A 23,811-nucleotide genomic window follows, 5' to 3' on the forward strand; every position below is an offset into this window, starting at 1 on the left:
ATGTCTAGGATCAGCTGGTGGTTTGGCTGGTGGCTGGATGATCTAACACGCCTCACTCCCATGTCAGGTGCTTTGTACTGGTGTGATACCTTGGTTTTCCTCCCTGTGACTGCTTATCCTCTAGCAGGCTCGCTTGGGCTTAGATCACATGTTGGATGATCTTGAGGTTCCATTGTGTGTGTGTGTGTACTATATTTTCTTTATCCAATCATCCATTGGCAGACATGTAGGTTGTTTCCATATCTTGGCTACTGTGAACAATACTGCAATGAGCATTGGAGTGCATATAACTCCTTGATGTAGTGATTTAATTTCCTTTGGCTGTATACCCAGAAGTGGGATTGCTGGATAATTTGGTAGTTCTATTCTTAATTTTGTAAGGAAAACTTCATACTGTTTCCCATAATGGCTGTACCAATTTATATTCCCACCAATAGTGCTCAAGAGTACCCTTTTCTCCGTATATATGCCAACACTTGTTATATTTTAACTTTTTGATGTTAGTTAACCTAACAGGTGTGAAGTAATACCTCATTGTGGTTTTGAATTTCATTTCCCTGATTAGTGATGTTGAGCACCCTTTCATATACCTATTGGCCATTTGTATGTCTTCTTTGAAAAAAACTGTCTATTCAGAGTTTTTAGCTGGGCTACTTGGTGTCCTGTGTGTGTTTCTGTTTTCGTTTTTTGTTTTTGTTTGCTATTGAGTTGTATGAGTTTATTATGTTTTGGTTATTAATCCCTTGTCAGATAGATGGTTTACAAAGAGTTTCTCTTATTCCATAGGTTGCCTTTTCATTTCGTTGATAGTTTCCTTTGCAGCACAGATGCTTTTTAGTTTAATGTAATCTCATTTGTTTATTTTTGCTTTTATTGCCTGTGCTTTTAGTGCCAATTCCAAGAAATTATTGCCAGGACCAGTGTCAAGGAGCTCTTTCCATATGTTTTCTAGGAGTTTTATAGTTTCAGGTCTTACATTTAAGTTTCTAATCCATCGTGAGTTGATTTTTGTGTATGGTATTTAATATATATATTTTTGCACATGGCTATCTTGTTTTCCCAATACTATTTATGGAAGAGACTATTCTTTCCCCATTGAATATTCAGCACCTTTGTCAAAATTAGTTGTCTATGCATGGGTTTATTTCTGGGCTCTCAATTCTATTCCATTGGCCTATGTTTGTTTTCATACCAGTACAGTATTGTGTTGATTACTATAGCTTTGTAATATAGTTTGAAGTTAGAAAGTATGATGCCTCCAGCTTTGTTCTTCTTGCTCAAGATTGCTTTTGGCTATTTTGTGGTTTCATGTGAATTTTAGGATTTTTTTTTTATTTCTGTGAAAAATGCCATTGGAATTTTGATGGAGAATTGCCTTGAATCTGTACATTGCTTTGTGCAGAATGGACATTTTTAACAATATTAAGTCTTGCAATCCATGAACACAGAATATCTTTTTTTTAATTTGTATCTTCTTTAATTTCTTGCATCAGTATTTTAAGAAAATTATAAGCCAATATCCCTGATGAATTTAGATGTAAAAATCATCAACAAAGTAGTAGCAAAGTAAATTCAATAGTATATTAAAAATATTATACACCTTGATCAAGTTGGATTTATCCCTGGGATATAAGGATAGTCAACATACACAAAGCAACAAATGTGACACACCACATTAACAAAATGAAGGATAAAAATTGTGTGATCATTTAAATAGATGTAGAAAAAGCATTTGACAAAATTCAATATCCTTAAATGATAAAAACTCTGAACAAATTAAGTATGGAAGGAATGCACCTAAACATAACAAAAGCCAAATGTGACAAATCCACAGCTAACATAACAGTCAATGACGAAAGCAGAAAGCTATTCCTCTAAGATTAGAACAAGACAAAGGTGCCCACTCTCACCACTCCTATTCATCATAGTACTGGAAGTTCTAACCACAGCAGTTAGGCAAGAAAAAGAAATAAAAGGCATCCAAGTTGGAATGAAAGAAGTAAAATTGTCTCTGTTTGCAGCTGATATGATCTTATATATAGAAAACCCTGAAGCGTTGGAATGAAAGAAGTAAAATTGTCTCTTTACAGCTGATATGATCTTATATATAGAAAACCCTGAAGACTACTCAAAACTGTTAAAACTAATAAATTCAGTAAAGTTGCAGGATATAAAAATAAACATATAAAAATCAGTTGCATTTCTATACACTAACAATTAACCATCTGAAAAAGACATTTAAAAAACAATTCCATTTATAATAGCAACACTAAGGATAAAATACTTAGGAATAAATTTAATCAAGAAAGTGAAAAATCTGTATACCAAAGGCTTTCTTGAGGTTTCTTTTTTCTATAGCTTTTTGCTGCTACTTCCCAAGGGATTAGAAATTATAAAATTTTAAGTAATATTTTTGGGATTAATGTTTTTCAGCATGAAAAACACCTCCACTCATAGCATATATTTTGGTAAATAAGGTTGGTCTTCAGCTTCCAGTCTTCTCTTTCTTAACTTTTCCTCTACTATATTATATTCACATCTTCCCCACTCCTTTAGGAGTAAAAGCACTACTAGTCATTATGATAGTCCAATTATGTAAAGGTATTTAGTCAATGTATTATTTTATAAAGTGTCTCTCCTAGGTATTGTCTTTCCTAGTATTTGTTTTTGAGTTTTTCTCACTGTGATATAGAAAAATTTGTTGTCCTTCTGAGAATTGAATTTTGGCCAACAGACTAAAATAATGGAAATTTGAGGGCATATATGGGGCCAAAAATACTCATGTTTTTCTGAACTTTTGCTCTGGTGAGTAAAACTCTTAGAGTCAGAGTAAATAGCTCACATTTTGCCCTCTCAGGTATCTACCTGCTTCTCAGTTGTTACATATGGACTGTGCTGGCTATGGTTGAAGGCTGTTAACACCAGGAACTTGAAGTAGAAGTGGCCCTGGCAGAGTACAGGGTCACTAGCCTATATATTTTTTCCTTTAGTTATCTCTGCTAGCCTTATCCTTTCCCCTCTGAGCATAGACTTGTTCTTTCATTCTATATCATAAGTTTTTTAGTTCTTTTTTTATTGTATTCTGAACTCCATTTTTACTGTGCCCTGAACCACCATACTTTTGCCATCACCTATGTTCTTGTTTTCTTCTGTGCTATATTTTTGCAAAATGAACTGTTTTTATATATTCCAGGAAAATTAATAAATTAACAATTTAGATTTTTACAAATACCTTGAGTTATAAAGCCATAATGGTTGAATGGATTAGTTTCTTCTTAATCTAACATGACAGCTTATTTCAGAATGGTCCTGAGAAGTAGATGGTAAAAAAGCATTTTGCTGGTCTATAATGCCCTTTTTTCCATACCTGTTACTCAAGAATCAGAGATGGCCACTCTTCCTTCTTTTTTGATACAATATTACTATTTTCTTGATTGAAACATGAGGCATCACTTGATTTAATTAATACTAATTAGTGAAATTGGGAGCAGAAGTGTTTCATTATTGACTTTGTGGTTGCTTTAATTCATTGGCTTATACTGATGGTACATAAAGCCGAAGCTCTGATATTTCTTATAATCTTTTTGAAAGCCATTTCTGTCTCTGGTTTTAAACTCATATTTTACAAATCAGGACATTACATTCTTTCATTCTGAGACAAGATCAGAGTACTGAAAGACTATTCTCATGTCTAGAGCTATCAATCAAACTGTGTATTCACTAGCTTAGAGACATTGGACAAGTTGATTAATGTTACTAAGCCTCAATTTCTTCTCTAATGACACCATCTATCTCATGGGGCTATAGAAATACATGAAAATTAAATGAGAACCCGTGAAAATGTGTTTTTACTGTACCTTGTACATAGTAAACAAATGGTGGTGACAGCAGTCTTGGTGGCAATGACTGTATGCATACAGTCTCCATTGTTTATTTTTAATGTAGCAAGGGGAAAACTGTCATTTTCAAGTTTAATTTTTCTACTGACAGTAAATAGGCTGAAGGAATAAAGGAACTGGTTCTACATTACTTTGGTAGGAGGCAAAATGCTATTTTTGCAAATAGATTGTAAAGTTAGGTCTTATTTTATTTGTAATGGATGCTCAAAATGTCCACTCTCCCTACTGGAGATTTAAGAAGATGCCATCTGAGGAAGACAGGTAGCCCTCAAATACTTAAAGTATGTTTATGCTTATAGAAATAACAATAGTACTAGATGTCTAAGTGGATTGTTTCAAATGCAAGTGTGTAGTTCATGCAGGAATCAACTTAAATAAACAGCAAATCATCTTTATTGGTCTAACACCATATTAATTAGTCCTTTTGAATCAGGGGACATAATACTAAATATAAGCCCATTATTTGCTTCTTTTAGGAAATATATTCTTAGTGAGAAATACAAACAACCTATCTATCTTGTGTCTCTAAGTCTACCATAGTTTCTAGTGAAACTATGTATTTGTATTAGGAATATAGTGTGGAATTAGAAAGGACCTTAAAATAATTTAATTCATTCTCTTTATAGATGAAGCTGAACATTTGAGTAATGTGTCCAGCTCTGTCTAGGAGACAGAGCTGGGATCTGAAGTAGGTCTTCTGACTCCTAGCATGATATTTTTTTATATCATACTGTCTATAATTTTGCTTCACAAGATTTTTATTCCTTTTAAAGTGATTTTTATTTTATCCCCAGGGCCTAATTATTTTCTCAAAACAACAAATTTTTATATTTATTATATATCATGAGAAAAGATTAAGTTCACAGAAATTTTTTGATAGTTACATAGACACATCAAATAGAGCTAATAAAAGAGGTATATAAATCTTTCAAGTATAATATAGAATTAACTTGAAATGGGTTGAGATGTTAACCCATCTCAACAGAGGCTAAGGTAGCCAGAAAGAAAATAAAAGGTTCAGATAAGTAGGAGGTTTAAATAAGTTGGGCACAGAGGCTAAGGTAGCCAGAAAGAAAATAAAAGGTTCAGATAAGTAGGAGGTTTAAGTGGAAGTACTAGGATAGTTAGAAAGATGGAATGGGAGTGATAACAGAAAGGGTACTGTGAGTAAATAGAATACCAAATTTGAGTTCTTGAAAGAGATCTAGAAGTGTATGATGATGAAGCTGTGTTAGTTTGAGGCTTATATTATTTGGTGATGGTCAGTTGAGTTAAAAGAGAAAGAAGAATGATATAGTCAAGGTGTATGACAGATTGAAACAATGCTATTGAAGACATAAGGCTGTTAATAGGGCTCAGAGTAGAGAGAAAATACATAAGCCAGAAGATAAAACACCTAAGAAGATGGAAATGAATACTCAGGATGAAAAACAAAAACAGTGAAAGTACTTTGGAGAGAACAACCTGACCATAATAGAGACTGTTCTGTCTTTCAGTTCTGTGTCCTTTATTGAATAATAAAGGTGATAGATTGGATACCCTTTAGGGAATACTTATGATTACTTTATGTTATTAGTGTCCTGGTATTTGTATTACTTCTGTCAGTACATATTTGTATGTACAGAATTGGGTCTGTTCATATGTGACGTTTTTTTGAAGGTATGTGTTACGTGATATGATGAGAGAAAGTGATAGTATGAGAGATAATGAGATAGTATTAGAGAAGGTAAATGCATCTAATTTGAACTTGATTCCCTCATATTGTGAAGGGACACTTTTTTGTTAAGTACTGTAAACTTAGATTTACATAGTATTCTCAATCTATAAAGCCTATTTACATGCATGATCTCAATTATGAATCTTAGATTTTTTTGTAAGAATAACAGTGAGAACTATAGAATCATAGTTACTCATGGTACATGTTAAACTGTTGTGATGTCAGTAGGTTTTTAAATTCCAAAAGACTTTTAAGCTTGAAACAATAGAATCTCTGACCTCAAGTGGTTTGTAATATAATATGGTAGGAAAAAACAACTAAGTAGTAAAGAACAATCTACTTTTATATTAGATTAACTGATACATTAATATCTATAACATATCCTCAATTAAATAACTATATATATTTAAAATATTGAAATGTGGATGCTTTTTCTGTTCTAACACCTTAGAATTATATAATTCAGTTACATAGGGTTACAGTAATCACAAAGGTGCTCAGAGGGAAAAAGGTGATAATGATAGCTATTAAGCTTTTTAAAAAATCTCAAATGTGCTTTCATTACTATGGAAAGTTGAGACAACAGATCCAAATATAGAGATAATTATATGCATACAAAATATCTAGTTATAATTATTCATCTTTCTTAAGAATATAAGAGAATAGATTTAGAAGGAAATACTGCTTATATACACAAATCATATTGATGAACTTTAAAAAATCTATTTAATCATAATACTGAACTAAGTGAAGGAGACAAATTAAAGGCATGTCCCTGTTCACAAAGGAACTTAAAACTTATTTGGGGAGACCAAAGGGCATAATTATTCTTCGGTAATTTAAAATAAGTGCTAAATTATGGTGTTGGTTTAGAATTTTAGCAAATATTTTATGTAGGAATGACATAGAATTTGAGAGATAAGTTGGTGAATATTTTATTTTGAAAAAATATTAATAATTAGGACCTTAATTATTTATCATTATAAATAATTTTTCTACTATTAGGTTTTTGCAGATATGTTGAAAAGAGATGCTTTAAACAGCTTGAATCACAGAACAATAATAAAAAAGTTTTTGAGGTATATAAACAAATAAGTGCTTTTTGAATACTAAATTCTGGTGGGATTTTGTTCTCATAGCTACAATGCAAACTAATTGCATCAGCTGTGTATTTCTAATAGAATTCTAACAGTTGTGTTTTAACTTCTGTAGTATTAAACATTGAGCTATATGAATATAATTCTGCTATTAATCAAATTTCCAGTTTAGTGAAAAATATTTTATTTCCCTAACTATTTTATATATTAGGAAATACGTTATTCAGTGCTACTGAAGAAAACATTTGTTTTTATACTTTTAACAAATTTGACAGATTTCAACTTAACAACTAAAAATATAAATGGGGATTTCTCTCCAATTTTATTGGTAATTGGTTATTGCTAGTAGAGAGAAGTTAGATTTTTGTTTATTTACTTTGTATCTAGATAATATCACATTCTTATTTCTAAAAAGTTTTAGTAGTCTATTTTATTTCTTTTTTGTATTTATGTATATTATTTCTACTTCTTATCTTACTAAATTAGCTTGAATCTATGAAACAAAGCTAAATAATAATGGGAATGAACATGTATGATTTCTTCTTGATTTTAATGGGAATGACTATAGGTTTTTGCTGTTTAGTATCATGTATCATTACTTTGTTATTGTTAATGTTTACCATCTTTAAGTAGTTTTCCTCTAATCCTATTTTACATAAGATGTTTACTTGGATTGACTTCTGAATTTTATATAATGCCTTTCCAGAACCTTTGGATATAATCATTAGGTTTTTATCTTTTAATTTGTTGATTTAATGAATGTCAGTATATAACTTGATATTGAATTGTCTTTGTGTTAATTTAAATGAGGTTAGGCAGTCAAACTCTGTCTAAATTCAACAGAGGCATACTTTTAAATTTTATTTTCTTTCCACTCATATGAAAGAAAAAGAAAAGTACCAATGGTCTTATTCTGGCTTTATAAACAACATTCACATGTAAATTTACTATGTAAATTTAAATATTAAGCACATTAAGTAAAACAACTAATCAGAATTACAGACTCCTTGGAGACTAAAGATTACATTTGTGAGAGGTAGCAGCAATCTGTAAAGTACAGCTGTGTTATCCTTTCTAATCTGGATGTCTGTTATTTATTTTTCTTCATTAATTGCTCTGCATAGAATAAGGGCAGTGGCAAGAGCAGACTTGACTCATTCCTGATCTTAGAGGAAAATCATTCTTTCTTTCACTAATTGGTATGATGTTAGCTGTAGATTTTTTTAACGTTGTTTATCAGATTGAGGCAGTTCTCTACAATTTCATTTGTTGAGTGCTTTTTAACATTAATGGATGTTGGATTTCCTGAAGTAATTTTTTTATATCTACTAAAATAGTTATGTGATTTTTATTCTATGTTTTATTGTTATGGCATGTTACATTAAGTATTTTTTTAGTGTTAAGCCCACCTCACATTCCTCAGATAAATCGCACCAAGTCATGGTGTATTTCTTCTTTATATGGTGCTGTAATCAGTTTGCTGGTATTTTATAGAGGATTTTTGTACCTATATTAATAAAAATTAACTGACTTTAGTTTTCTCGTGGATGTCTTTATCTGTTTCTAGTATAAGGGTAACACTGACCTCATAGAATGAATTGGGAAGTATTCCTACCTCTTTTTATCCCAGCTTTATTGAAATATAATAGACAATTAGTTGCTCATATTTACATTGTACAATTCAATGAGTTTTTTTAAAATTATAGTTGGCATACAACAATATACCAGTTATAGTTGTACAGCCTAGAGATCAGAGATCCACACAACTTGCAGAGCAATCACCCACTAAACCTAGTACCCCTTACGTATTTATTACAACATTATTAACCATCTTCCCCATGCTACACTCTACATCTCCATGTCTATTCTGCAACTATCCATTTGTACCTCTTAATTTCTTTGCCTTTTTTTTCCCATCCCAAACCCCCTCCCATCTAGTCGCCCTCAAAAGAGTCTCTATGTCTATGAGTTTATTACCATTTTGGTTGTCATTGTTTATTTTGTTCTTTAGATTCCACATGTATGTGAAATCATGCTATATTTGTCTTCCTCTATCTGACCCATTTCATTCAGTGCAATACCCTCCAGGTCCATCAAGGCAGTATCTTTCTCCAACCCATTTCTTTTAGTCTGTGTATATCTTTTAATCTGAAGTAAGTCTCTTGTAAGCAGCATATGTAGGGGTCTTGTTTTTCTTATCCATTCAGCTACTCTTTCTTTTGATTAGAGCTCTTAATTCTTTTCCATTTGAGGTACTTGTTGATAGTAATGTAGTTATTACCATTCTTTATTTCTGTTTTTAATACATGTTTTTTCTTCTTAAAGAAGTCTCTCTGACATTTCCTGTAATATTGGCTTGGTGTTGATAAATTTCTTTAGCTTATTTTGGTCTGGGAAGGTCTTTATCTGTCCTTCGACTCTAAATAACTTTGCTGGATAAAGTATTCTTGGTTGTAGATCCTAGGTTTTCATCACGTCAAATATTTTGTGCCAAGCCCTTCTGTCCTGCATGGTTTCTTTCAAGAAATCAACTGCTAGTCTTATGGGAGCTCCCTTGTAGGTAACTAACTGCTTTTCTCTTGCTGCTTTTAAGATTTCCTCTTTGTCTTTAACCTTTGGCATTTTAATTATGGTGTGTCTTGGCGTGGGCCTCTTTGGGTTCTTCTTTCTTGGGACTCTTTGAGTTTCCCGGGGTTGTATGTCTATTTCCTTCATCAGGTGAGGGAATTTTTCCATTATTTCTTGAAATAGCTCTTCAGTGTCTTGTTTTCTTTCAGGTATCCTTATGACATGGATATTTTTACATTAATAGTGTTCCATAGGCTTCTTAAATTCTTACTCTTGGCTTCTTTTTTCTTGCCATTCTGACCAAGTGTCCTTGGCTTTCCCATCTTCTATATTGGTGGTTCAATCCTCTTCTTTATCCATTCTGTTTATTCCATCTAATATACTCTTCATCTCAGATAATGTGTTCTTCATTTCTGACTGGATCCCTTTTATAATTTCCATTTCTATTTTTCTGTTTTTTTTTTTGTTGTTTTATCTCTTTGTTAAAGTTTTCACTGATTCATCTGTACTTCCCTTATGTTCATTGAGCATCTTTATAACCAGTGTTTTGAATTCTGCATCTGCTAGATTGCTTGACTCCATTATTCCTGAATCTCTGTTCTATTCTCTCACATGTTTTCTGCTTCTTTGTCTTCCCATTTTGCCTGCCTTTCTGTATCTGTTTCTATGTAGTAAGCAAAGCTCTTAAGTCTCCCAGTCTTATTAATTTGGCTTTGTGTGGTAGGTGTCCAGTGGCACAGTACTGAGAGGAGTTCAGCTGCAAGCCTAGTTTAGCCCCAGCATGTATCTCTACAGAGCCACCTGTTAAGATTCAGCAAGCAATCCACAGATGCTGTGCTTATAGTTGCCTCAAGAAACCACACCAGAAACTGAGGCCAGCTGCCACTAGTGCTAGTCTTGGCTCTGCTCATCAAGGAACACATGACTCACCAAGGATACATTAGGATGTGGCTTGGGTGGGGCCATGAGTTGAGGGAGGTGGAATTTCAGGGAAACCTCTGGGCGGAGAGACCTCTGTTATCGTTTGATGACATCTCAGCTATGGCTGCGCTGCATCTGCACACTGGGAGAGAGGAGGTCTCAACAGAAGAACAATGCATACCACTAGCACTTCTGTCCGAGAGAGATCCTTGCCTCTGGCCCTCACTCCAACAACTTGGTGTCCTCCTGTAAGGCTCTGGCTTCCCCACCTCCCACCCCAGCAGCCAACCCAGTGCCGGTGCTCAGAATGAGCAGGTCCGTCACCACAAAAGTGAGTGGACAGGGCTCTTTTAAGAGGTATTTGCAGCTGCTGGCTGCTGCAACCTCTGTCCCACTCAGCATCTTGGGACCAGGCAGCCTCGCATCTTCTCCCTGTCCTACCTTCTACCATTGTAGGGTGACTTCTTATTTCTCTCCCTGTTGTAGGGCTTGTTCATCTGGATCCCAGGTGACTTTCCTTGTTTGCTCCGTGTTTCTGTTACAGCATCGATTTGGTTGCAGGAGGGATGAACAAAGCCTCTATCATCTACACCATGTTTTTTCTTTGCTCCCACCTCTTTTCCTCTTTTATTTTTTTTTCGTGAAGAACTATATTTTGATTTTGTTATCTACATTGTTCTGCAGGAAAAGTAAGACTGTCTTCCTCTTGACAATGTTGTGTTTACAAGTCTAAATAAGGAAGATAGTTCAGAATCAAGAGAGAAAAACCCCAGTTAAGAATCATGAATAGAAAATGGATTTTGCTGTTTTTTATTTTTATTTTTTTTATCTAATTTAGTTGAGAATTCTTTGGTTAAGGACCTCATGGAATATTCATATTATAATAAGCTCAGTAACCTTTAAATAGATTGAAGTATATTTACACATATTTTTTTTGTAGAAATATTTTCATGGTATACTGTTGAGTGAAAAAAACAGGTTATATATCTGATTATACATTATATAATATGTATATGTTCTTATATGTTTTAGAAGAAAATGAGGTTATGCAATGAATTTCTTACACTGTTCTCACTGGGGAATAAGAATTTTAGATGAACTACATGCTGCAGTTTATCTTTCTTTTCATCTTTGAATATTTATAAATATATTTTATTATAAAAATATTTCCATATTTTATTATAAAAATAGTTCTTGGAGCACTAAATACCTGGCTGAACAAGATATAGAATCACTTTTTTTCTGATCTATGTGGTCCTTTATTTCTTTGAAAAGTTATAGCACATTTTATATTGAAATTAATTCCTTTCTAATATTACATAGTCCCTTTTCACATGTTAGTCTTATCTACTTTATGATATTATGAGCTCTTTATATTTTTCTTTTTCTTTCCATTGTGTTATTATGAAAACTTTGAAATGTACAGAGGAGTTGAAAGAATTATAATGTGAACACTCAATTATACTGCATACACATACACACCCATACATACTTACCACCTAAAATTGACAGTTATAATTTTCCTATAATTACTTTATTATACATCTATCCAACCATCTATCTGTATTACTTCTTTGGCTGTATTTTAAAATAAGTTGCACGTGTCAGTACACTTTACCTCTTAAAACTCCAGTTAATGTGTATCATTAACTAGAATTGAATATTTGTTTATAATTTTTAAAAATTTTTTGAGGTACAATTTTCATACAGAGAAATCACAAATTTCATTGTACCATTTGATGAATTTTTTACTAATGTAGACACTTGTGTAATCCAAACTTCTGTCAAAATATATAGACCATTACCTTCACTCAATAAAGTTCCTTCAAACCTCTTCCCAGTCAGTTCTGCTCAAGTTAACCTGATCTTTTTCATCATGGTTTAGTTTTGCTTGTTCAGAATATAATATAAATGTAATCATACTACATGTACTCTTTTGTGTTTTGCTTCTTTTACTTAGCATAATGTTTTGAGAATCTTCCATGTTGTTGCTCCTGTCAGTAGTTTTTATCTTTTAATTGTTGAGCAGTATTCCATTGTATGAGTATACCAGTTTTGGTTTTTGATTTTCTTGTTGGAAACCTGGGCTGTCTCTAGGTTGTTATGTTTAAAGTTGTTAGAGCCGTACTTATACAAACTATTATGTTGGGCATATCTTTTTCATTTTCTTAGGTACATACATATGAGTGGCATTTCTAGGACATAAGCCAGGTATATGTTTAGTTTTATAAGAAACTGTGACATTTTTCCAAAGTGATTGTGTCATTTTACTCCTACCAACAATCTTTGCTAGTAGTTTTGTTGTTGTTGTTGTTGTTGTTGTTGTTGTCGTTGTTGTTGCTTTTTAGGTGAGGCAACCCTTGCTTGACCTCACAGATTGCAAGGACCTTGTCAGCTTACAATCTCTTATTTTTTATTTTTATGTCTACAGCCCCTGGTCTTCCTAGATGGTCTCCCATCCAAGTACTAACCAGGCCCAACCCTGCTTAGCTTCCAAGATCAGATGAGATTGGGCTTGTTCAGGGTGGCATGGCCATAGATGCTAGTAGTTTTCTTTTTAATTAAAATATTTTCATTTTAGTGGTTGGATAGTGGTATCTTGTGATTATAATTTTCATTTCCCTGAAGACTGTTTTTATGTTTGCTCTCTTTCAGACAGTTCGGCATGGTTTTCCTTATCAGCCCACAGCATTAGCTTTTGATCCAGTTCAGAAAATCTTGGCCATTGGGACAAGAACAGGTGCTATACGAATGTATCCTTAATTTTTGGTTCATTATTTGCTCTAATAATACTAATTACATTTCCTTAATAACTCAGGTAAGTGAAATATTTATGACCAGATAAAGTTTGTTGTTTGTTTAGAAGCAAGTAACAACTGTGAAAATGCATTGTCAAATTTCTTGGCACATATTTAATGTCTCTGATATAAGTACTGATGCTCCTTCTTTAGTTCCTGATATTGGTAATTTTGTCTCCTCTTTTTTTTCCTGATCAGTCTGGATAGAAGCTTATTAATTGTATTGAATTTTAGAAGAACGAACTTTTGGTTTCATTGCTTTTTTGTATTGTTTTCCTATATCCTATTTCATTGATTTCACTTTGGTCTTTTTTATTTCTTTATTTTGCTTAACTTTGGGTTTAATTTAATCTTCTTTTTCTTGTTTCTTAAAGTGGAAACCGAGGTTATTAATTTGAGAATTTTCTTTTCTAAAATATACCTATAATGCTGTAAATTTCCTCCCAAATTTTACTTTAATGTCATTCCATTTTTTTAAATTAAACTTTTTATGTTGAGATAGTTATAAATTTAATTGTAATTGTAAGAAACAGTACAGAGAAATCTCATGTACCCTTTACCCAATTGTAACATCTTATAAAACTATGTAATTTCCAACAGTAACATCTTATAAAACTATAATGTCACAACGAAGTTATTAATATTGATATTGATACTCAAGGTACAGAACATTTCTGTCATCACAAAGATTCCTCATGGTGACCTTTTATAGTCACACCCTATCCCTCTAATTCTCCCACACCCTCACCTGACTCCTGAAAGTCACTAATTTGTTCTTAATTTCAATAATTTATAAAAGGAAATCATATAGTATGTAACATTTTGGGATTGGCTATTTTTTTCACTCAGCATACTTCTCTGAAGATTCATTCAAATTGTTGTATGTATCAGTAGTTCGTTTTTTTTTATTGTTGAGTAATATTCTATAGTATAGATGAAGCACACTTTGTTTAACCATTCACTTATTAAAGAACATCTGGTTTCCAGTTTTTGGCTAATATGATTAAAACAACTGTGAACATTTGTTTGCATGTTTTGTGCAAACATAAGTTTTCTTTTGTTATAGATATCCAGGAGTACAGTTGGGGGTGTGTTGTATGTTGCATGTTTAGTTTTATAAGAAGATGCCAAATTATTTTCCAGAGTAGTTGCAACATTTTACATTCCCAACAGCAGTGTGAGTGATCCTATATCCCCACATCAATACCAGCATTTTGTTATTTTTATTTTTTATTTTAGCCATTCTGATAATTTTTTAGTGATATCTCATTGCGGTATTCTTATTTATTCTAATTACTAGTTCTTTGTCTGATATATGGTTTGCAATTATTTTCTTCCAGTCTTTAACTTGTCTTTTCATCCTCTTAACAAGATCTTTCAGAGACCAGTTGATCAGTTTTTACTTTATAGATTGTGTTTTGGTATCACCTCTTAGTACTCTTTTCCTAACTTTGCATTTTAATTTTTTAAAAATTATTTTTCTAAGAATTCTGTAGTTTTCCATTTTATATTTAGATATAGGTTCTATTTTGTCTGGTTTGGGTATTGGGTAATACCATCTTTGGAAAGTGAATTGGGAAATGTTCCCTCCTCTTCTGTTCTCTGGAAGAGATTGTGTAAGATTGGTGTTAATTTTTTTAATTTTCGGTAGAATTCTCTAATGAAATTACCTGGGTCCGCTGACTATTGTATGAGAGATTTTATATTACAAATTCAACTTATTTACATTACAAATACAAGATTTTATATTATGAATTCAACTCATTTAAAAGTTATGGGGCTATTTTGGTTTTCTATTTTATTTTAGCTGAATTTTGGCAGTTTGTAGTCAATCTTACTAGTGGTTTACAAATCTTACTGAGTTTTTTTGAGGAACCAGCATTTGATTTAATTGATTTTCTCCATTTTTAAATTTTAAGTGAGGTTTAATTGAGGTATAATTGACACACAACATTGTATTAATTTCAAGGATAGACTTTATTTCTTTTCTTTGCTTATTTATGAACTTATTTTGATCTTTTTTCAAATTTCTTAAAGTACGAACTTAGATTATTGATTTGATATACTTTTTCTTTTCTAAGGTATGCATTTAGTGTTATTAATTTTCCTCTCAGCACTGTTTCAATGGGTCCTACAAATTTTGATACACGTGTTTTAATTTTCATTCAGTTATACGTAGTTTTAAAAATTGCCTTTAAGACGTTTTCTTTGAACCATGAATTTCTTAAAAGTGTTTTATTTGGCAAATATTTGGATATTTTCTTCTTGTCTTTCTGTCAATGATTTCTAGTTTGATTTCATTGTGGTAAGAAAATACACTATATAGTTTTAATTCTTTTAAATTTGGTAAGGTTTGTTTTATGACTTAAGATATGATCTGTCTTTGTGGATGCTCTATGGACTCTGGAGAAAAACATGTGCATTCTTTCATATTGAGTAGAATGTTCCATTTTGTCAACTAATCTATACTGGTTGCTTGTGTTGTTTAGTTCTATATCTTTGCTAATTTTCTGTCTGATAATTCTGTCAAATCCTAAGATTGGAGTAAATTAGGTTCTCCAACAAAATTCTGGATATATTTATTTTTCTTTTCAGCTTTATTTGTTTTGCTTTCTGTATTTTGAGGCTCTTTGGTTTGGCATGCACACATTTAAGATGGTTGTCTTCTTGGTGGATTGATCCTTTTATTATTATGTAATGTCTTTATTTGTCTCCAGTAACTTTCTTTGCTCTGAAATATACTTTATTTGATATTAATATACCCACTCCTACTATTTAAAAAGATCGATGTTTGCATGGTATATCTATTTTCATCCTTTAAACTCATCTATGTCATTGTATTTGAAGTGAGTTTATTATAGACAGTATATTGTTGGATCATTTTATTTTTCAGGTATAATTGACATATAGCATTATATTGGTTTCAAGAGTACAACATAATTATTTGATATTTGCCTATATTGTGAAATAATCACACCTATAAGTCTAGTAAACAGGCATCAGAACATTAAGTTTCCATTTTTTTTGTGATGAGAACTTTTAAGATCTATTCTCTTAGCAACTTTCAAATATACAGTACAATATTATTAACTATAGTCACCATGTTGTGCATTACATCCCCAGGTTTTATTTATTTTATAACTGGAAGTCTGTACCTTTTTAAAAAAGATTCATTTATTCATATATTCATTCTGAGATAACCCAATGAGGTCTGTTTCTAAGAAAGTTAAGGGATTAGTCAGGGAGGAAAAATAATTTTTCTGTCTGATGTATTTCACTCAGCATAACGCCTTCAGTGTCCATCTATATTGTTGCAAATGGCAAGATATCCTTCTTTTTATAATTGAATAATATTTCATGTGTATGTGTTTGTTTATATATATTTCACATTTTCTTCATTCATTCATCAGTGAATACTTTAGTTGTTTCCATGTGTTGGCTATTGTAAATAATGCTGCAGCAAGCATGGGGATGCAGATATCTCTTCAAGATATCATTTTCTTAGGATATATACCCTAAAGTGGAATTGCTGGATCATAGGGTAGCTCTATTTTTAATTTTTTGAGGAACCTCTATGCTGTTTCCCACAATGGGTGTACTGATTTATATTCCCACAAAAAGTACATGAGGGTTAGCTTTTCTCCACAACCTCATCAACACTTGGTATCTCTTCTCTTTTTGATGATAGCCATTTTAACAGGTGTGAGGTGGTATCTCATTATGGTTTAGATTTGCATTTCCCTGTTGATTAGTGATGTTGAGCATTTTTTTTATGTACCGCTGGCCAGATGGAGAAACATCTATTTGGATCCTCTACGTACTTTTTTTCCCTGTTGAATTGTATGAGTTCCTTATATATTTTGGATATTAACCTTTTATCTGATATATGGTTTGCAAGTATTTTCTCCCATTTCACAGGTTGCTTCTTCATTCTTTTGTTTATTATTTTGAGTCTTCTCTCTTTTTTCTTGGTTAGTCTAGCTAAAATTTTATCAATTTTGTTTGAAAAAACAGCTTTTAGTTTCACTGAGGTGTTTTTTTTTTTCCCCCTATTGTCTTTGTAGTCTCTATTTATTTCTATTCTGATATCATTTCCTTCTGTTAACTTTGGGCTAGTTTGTTCTTTTTCTAATGTTTCGAGGTATAAAGTTAGTGTGTTCATTTTAGGTCTTTTTCTTAATGTAGTGATAAATGTATCACTATAAATTTTCCTCTTAGAACTACTTTTCCTGAATTCCATAAGTGTTGGTATGTTTTGTTTTCATTTTCATTTGTCTGAAGATACTTTATGATTTTCCTTTTGCTTTCTTCTTTGACCTATTTGTTGTTTAGGATTATGTTGTTTAATTTTCACATATTTATGAATTTTTCATTTTTCCTGCTGTTATTAATTTCTAGTTGAATACCATTGTGGTCAGAAAATATACTAAATATAGTTTTAATATTCTTGCTTTATATGTGTCCCAGCATATGGTCAGGTCCATTTAATGTACAGTGTTATTCAGATCTACTCATTCCTTATAATTCTGTTAAGGATAAAATCTCCAATGTTAATGGGGGGTATTTAAGTCCCCTACTATTATTGTATTGCTGTTTATTTTTCTCTCCCGTTATGTTAATATTTACTTTAAACATTTAGGTTCTCCAATGTTGGGTACATATATATTTATAATTGTTATATCTTCTTAATGAATTGGAGTTGTAATGGGTGTATACCTCTGTATTGTGATCTTTTTTCTTTTATGACTGATTTCAACTGATTCTATTTTATCTGACAAAAGTATAGACACTCCTGCTCTCTTTTGGTTACCATTTACATGGAATAGCTTTTTCTATGTCTTCAATTTCAGGCTGTATGCATCTCTAAAGCTAAAGTGAGTCTCTTGTAGACAGCATATTGTTAGATTTTGTTTTTTTTTTTAATTCATTCAGCCACTTTATTAGTCCATTTATCTTTAAAGCAATTATTGATAGTTAAATACATACTCCTACCATTTCTCTAATTGTTTTCAGAAATTTTCTAGTATTGTCTTCATTTGTGATTTATTTTTTTGTGTATGTTCTTTGTGTGCTTTAATTCCTTTCTCTTTATTTTTTATGTAACTACTATAGATTTTCTTTGTTGTTACCATGAGGATTATATAAAACATCTTATAGGTATAAGTCTATTTTAAGACACTAACAACTCATTTTTTAAAATTAATTTCAGGTATACAGTACATTGGTTAGACATTTATATAGTTTATAAAGTGATCCCCCTGAATACTTTATCACTAATCTGGTTCTACATGTAGCTGTTATAGTACTACTGCCTATATTCCCTATGCCGTCCTCTACATTTCCATGACTGTTTTATACCTACTAATTTGTATGTCTTCATCCTTTCACCTTTTCTCCCAGTTCCCCGACCCCTCTCTCCTCTGGCAGTCACCAGATTGTTCTCTGTATCTGTCTCTTCATTTAGTTTGTTCCTTTTGTTCCTAATTCTGCATATAAGTGAAATCATGTGGTATTTATCTTTCTCTGGCTTATTTCATGCGGCATGATAACCTCTAGGTCCATCCATGTTGTTGAAAATGGCAGGATTTCATTCGTTTTATGGCTGAGTAATATTCCATTGTATATATAAACCATAACTTGTTTATTCAGTTGTCTGTTGCTGGCCATGTAGGTTGCTTCCATATCTTGGCTATTGTGAATAGCCACTGTCATGAATATAGGGGTGCCTAGATCTTTATGAGTTAGTGTTTGGTTTTCTTTGGATAAATACCCAGAAGTACAATTACTGGATCAAAAAGTAGTTCTATTTTTATTTTTTTGAGGAAACTCCAGACTGTTTTCCATAGTGATTGTACCAATTTGCAATCCCAGCAACAGTGTACAAGGGATCACTTTTCTCCACATCCTCACCAAAACTTATTGTTTTTGATTTATTGATGATAGCCATTCTGACAGGGATGAGGTGATATCTCACTGTGGTTTTAATTTGCAGCTCTCTGATGATTAGTGATCTTGGCATCTTTTCATATGTCTATCGGCCATCTTTATTTCCTCTTCGGAGAAATATCTATTCAGGTCTTCTGCCCATGTTTTTTTTGTGTTGACTTGTATGAGTTTTTTATAAAATGTGGATATTAACCGCTTATCAGATGTATCATAGGTGAATATTTTCTCCCATTCTGTAGATTGTTTTTTCATTTTGTTGATAGTTTCCTTTCCTTTCCTGTACAAAAACTTTTTAGTTTGATGTAGTCCTATTTGTTTATTTTTTTCTTTTGCTTCCCTTGCCTGAGGAGATATATTAAAAAATAATTACTACTAGCAATGTCAGAGAGTTTATTGCCTATGTTTTCTTCAAGAAGTTTTATAGTTTTAGGTCTTACATTTAAGTCTTTTATCCATTTTGAGTCTATTCTTGTATATGGTATAAAAAGGTGGTCCAGTCTCTTTTTTTTTTTGTGGCATATATCTGTCCAATTTTCCCAACACCATTTGTTGAAGAGACCATCTACTTTGTTCTTCTTTCTCAAGATTGCCATGGCTATTTGGAGTCTTTTATGGTTCCATATAAATTTTAGAATTATTTGTTCTAGTTCTCTGAAAAACTTTTGGTATTTTGATAGGGATTGCATTGAATTTATAGATTACTTTGGATAGTATAGCTATTTTAATGATGTTGATTCTTCCTACACATGAGCAACAGTATATACTTCCATTTATTTGTATCTTCTTCCATTTCTTTTTTAACAACTTACAATTTTCTGAGAATAAGTCTTTACCTCCTTGGTTAATTTGATCCCTAAGTGTTTTATTGTTTTTGATGCAATTGTAAATGGGATTATTTATTAATTTCTCTTTCTGAAAGTTCATCATTGGTGTATAAAAATGCAATTCTGAATATTAATTTTGTATCCTGCTACTTTACTGAATTCATTGATCAGTTCTAACAGTTTTCTTTATTTATTTTTATTTTTTTGTGGAATCTTTAGGGTTCTCTCTATATAGTATCATACCATCTGCAAATAATGACAATTTTACTTCTAACTTTCCAATATGGATACCTTTTATTTCTCTTTCTTGTCTGGCTTCTGTGGGTAGGACTACTTTTAATCACACAAAACTCAACACTTTTTTCTACTCCTTCCCCTACATTTTATGGTATTGTTTTCACACTTCACATTTTTTATATTGTGCATCCATTAACAAATTACCGTAGCTATGGTTGCTTTTAAATTATCTTTAGCTTTTATACTAGAAATACAAGTAATTTATATACCACCATTACAGGATTAGGACATTCTGAATTTAACAATATATTTACTCTTACCAATGAGTTTTATACTATTATATGTTTATGTTTTTACACAGTGTCCTTTCATTTCAACTTGAAGAACTCCCTTTATCATTTTTATAATGGCTGGTCTAGCGGTAATGAACTCCTTAGCTTTTCTTTTTCTGAGGATGTCTTTATCTCTCTTTAAACTTTTTTGGAGGACAGTTTTACTGGGTATAGTATTCTAACTTGGCAGATTTTTTCTTTTATCACTTTGAATATATCACCCCACTATGTCCTGGCCTGCAGAGAAATCCAATGATAAGCTTATGAGGATTTCTTTGTATGTGATGAGTTATTTTCCTCGTATTGTTTTCAAAGTTCTCTTCTTTTCTTTGATCTTTAACATTTTGATTATAATGTGTCTCATAATAGTCATATTTGAGTTCATCTTGTTTAGGTCCCTTTGGGCTTCCTGTACCTGGATGTTTATTTCTCTCCCAAGATTTGAGACTTTTTAATGATTACATCTTTAAATAATTTTTCTTCCCCTTTCTCTTTTTTTCTGGGACTCTCATGATGTGAATGTTTGTTTGCTTGATGGTGTCTCATAATTCAGTTAGGCTTTCTTTATTCTTTTTCATTTCTTTTTTCTTTTTCTTCCTCTAACTGGCTAATTTCAAATAATTTGTCTTCAAGTTTGCCAAATCTTTCTTCTGCATGATTAGGGCACTTGTTGAAACTCTCTGTTGAATTTTTCCATTCTGTCATTGTATCGTTCAGTTTTAGGATTTCTGTTTGATTCTTTTTTATGGTCACTATTTCTTTATTAAATACATTTTGTTCATGAATTGTTTTCATGATTTTGTTTATCTGTTTTCTCTTGCATTTCATTCAGTTTCTTTAGCTGATAATTTTGAATTCTTTGTCAGCCAAATCATAGATCTCCATTTTTTTGGAGTCAGTTACTGGAGCTATATTAGTTTCCATTGGTGGTATCAAATTTGCCTGATTCTTCATGAACTTTGTAGTCTTGCATTGGTGTCTTTGTATTTGTGACAGCAAACATTTCTAGTCTTTATAGACTGGTTTTAGAAGTCAAAGACCTTCTATGTCTGTTCTCTGAGTTGACAGAATTACCTCTGAAATTGCAGTTGTGCTGGGTTGGAGCTACTTATGAGGCTTTCACTGGGTCTGCAATGGGGTCTGTGGTTAGTGGATTTGTTACCAGGGCTAAAGCTGGTGTGGATCCGTTTTGGTCCCTGGATGGATACAACTGCCTCTAGTACCTTGTTCTGTGGGGTGGCACTTGGGCAAGGATCCTCAAACAGTGGGCCTATTGCCAGGTATACTGTGGGTGTAAGTTCCTCCAGAAGTCCGCTGCCTGGTCACCGGGTGGGTCCCTGGTGGATCCCTGGTGGGCAGGACTGACCCTGAACTGTGACTGTCAGGACTATTTCAGATTCCATAGCCAAAACTGAGGTTCACAGACCTGGCTCTGCAGGCATGGACAGGAATGTTTCCCTTCAGATCACTGGATGAGCTGGATTGGTCCCTAACCATGGCTAGAGGGGCTGGAGTGGCATATAGGGCCCTTTCAGGACCTCCTGTGGTGTGATCATGTCTCTTGCCAGGTCCCTGTGCTGGTTAGACTGCTTATGGTTTATAACTAGGAGGTAGGGCCCTCTTAGAGTCTCCGGGGTTATAGACAGGAGTGTTTCTCATCAGGATCCTGGAACCTCAGAACTACTTGCTGACTATGGTTGTGAGGGGGCTAGGGCTGTGTAAAGGGCTGCTTTAAGTTATCTGTGGACACAAATGGGAGTATTTCCTGCTTAGTCCCCATGCCAGTATTCCTGCTAATGGACTGTGGCTGAAAGGGGTCTGTAATAAAGTATAGGGCCCTTTCAGGATCCCAGATGAGAATGTCTCCAACTGGGACCCTGGACCCTTAAGACTTCTAGCAGACTGTGGCTGTAGGGAAGCTGGAGCCATGCACAGGGCCCTTTCAGGACCTCTGGGAGCACAGATGGAAATTATCCTGTTTGCTACCTATGCCAGCAGGCCTGCTCAGCATAGCAGCTTAGCAAAGACTGAAGGAGGAGGTTGGTTCCTTTCAAGATCTTTGGGGGTGCAGACAAAAGTGTCTTCTAAAGGGTCCATATGTCAGTGGGGCTGGGATGGTCTGGAGGTCTGTTACAGGGCCATTTCAGAATCTACAGACTGATTGAATTTGGCAAGCTTACCTTCACAGGCCCCTGCACTCAGCCAAGAGGGGCGGAAGCTGAATCGAAAGTGTCTTCTAGATCCACAGCTAGGACCAATGTCTGAATGCCTATTACCTGATGCATGGGTGGGCGTGACTCCTCTGGGTCCCTTGGTGTATGGCATTTCCTGGTTATAAACGTAAAGCCAGACAGGCAAGGCTATCGCTGAGGTCTTAGGGGTACAGAGTTATTTCCATTTCTGTAGCCAAGACCACAGTCAGTGAGTCAGCCACCTGGATGTGAGCCTGCCTTCTCAAAATGGCTTTCTTCATTCTTGTACTGCACCAGAGTTTCACAATCTCCTACTTGGATCTGGAAGCTCCCATCAAGGTACTTTTGTCTGTGTATGGATGCCAAATTATTGAGGGAGGACATGTGCGATGAATGTTTTATTTGACGATTTTGCTGAGGTCCTGTGGTATATAATGTAATTTGCATCAAGAAAGACTAAGATTTTTTAATTATTTATGAAAATTAGGTTAACTAAAAAGCAAAACATCAGTTATTAAGTTAGTTTCTCCTTTACTCATTAATATTAGTGCTAATTAAAATATTAGAATCCTTAACTTTTATTTATGTTAGACTTGGGAGACCTGGCGTTGATTGTTATTGCCAACATGAAAGTGGTGCAGCTGTCCTGCAGCTCCAATTCCTGATCAATGAGGTAAGGATTTTCTTGATTATTTCACACACGCGCACACTGCATTCGTTATATAATCTTTTTTATTAATCTTTTTTATATTATGATTCTAAATGCTTGAAGATACATATGTATGCAATATTATTCATGGTCATATTTTCATAAAACTGTATTATATTTGTCAATTTATTAAATTTTAAAAGAAAGAGCTTATTACATTAGAAGATCTTGTTGTGATGATGTGGCATAATTTATAGATTATTTAAATGTTTTTTTAAAAATTACTAAAATTCTTTGATTGCTTTACTGACCATTAAACTTTTCTTCTATACATTCTCCTCCCACCAACTTAAACTTTGTAGTTCAGCACTAATTTTATATTTTGTCTTTATCTTCCATGAAATAATCTTTTCACTTATTTACCTATGGTTCTTTTATCTATATATATCTCCATATGCATTTGTTGGTATATATATATATGCATTTGTGTTTATTTATGTATCCATAGCTATTATGACAATAGGCTGCCTACCCTATCCCTATTTTTATAGACTTATGGTGTTGAGAAACTCCCTAAAGAAAAAGTATGTATTTACAAAGCTAAGAAAGTTTGAAGATCTTCCGTTAGTTG

At 33.0% G+C, this 23,811-nt stretch overlaps 1 protein-coding gene and 1 non-coding gene across 3 annotated transcripts in view; one reads left to right on the plus strand and one right to left on the minus strand.

Moving 5' to 3' along the window:
* Positions 1-23,811, plus strand: part of STXBP5L (syntaxin binding protein 5 like) — a 257,780-nt gene that overhangs the window by 22,012 nt on the left and 211,957 nt on the right. For both annotated transcript variants that reach the window (XM_006905548.2, XM_006905549.1), the window contains 2 exons: positions 12,858-12,955; positions 23,123-23,204. In XM_006905548.2, the coding sequence (XP_006905610.1) occupies positions 12,858-12,955; positions 23,123-23,204 (180 nt within the window). The remainder of the gene's footprint in view (positions 1-12,857; positions 12,956-23,122; positions 23,205-23,811) is intronic.
* LOC112486179 lies at positions 12,625-12,743 on the minus strand. The gene has a single exon (XR_003048668.1). It is a non-coding gene; the product is annotated as a 5S ribosomal RNA (ribosomal RNA).

The sequence above is a fragment of the Pteropus alecto genome, unplaced genomic scaffold (genome assembly GCF_000325575.1).
Source record: "Pteropus alecto unplaced genomic scaffold, ASM32557v1 scaffold251, whole genome shotgun sequence".
Lineage (NCBI taxonomy): Eukaryota > Metazoa > Chordata > Mammalia > Chiroptera > Pteropodidae > Pteropus > Pteropus alecto.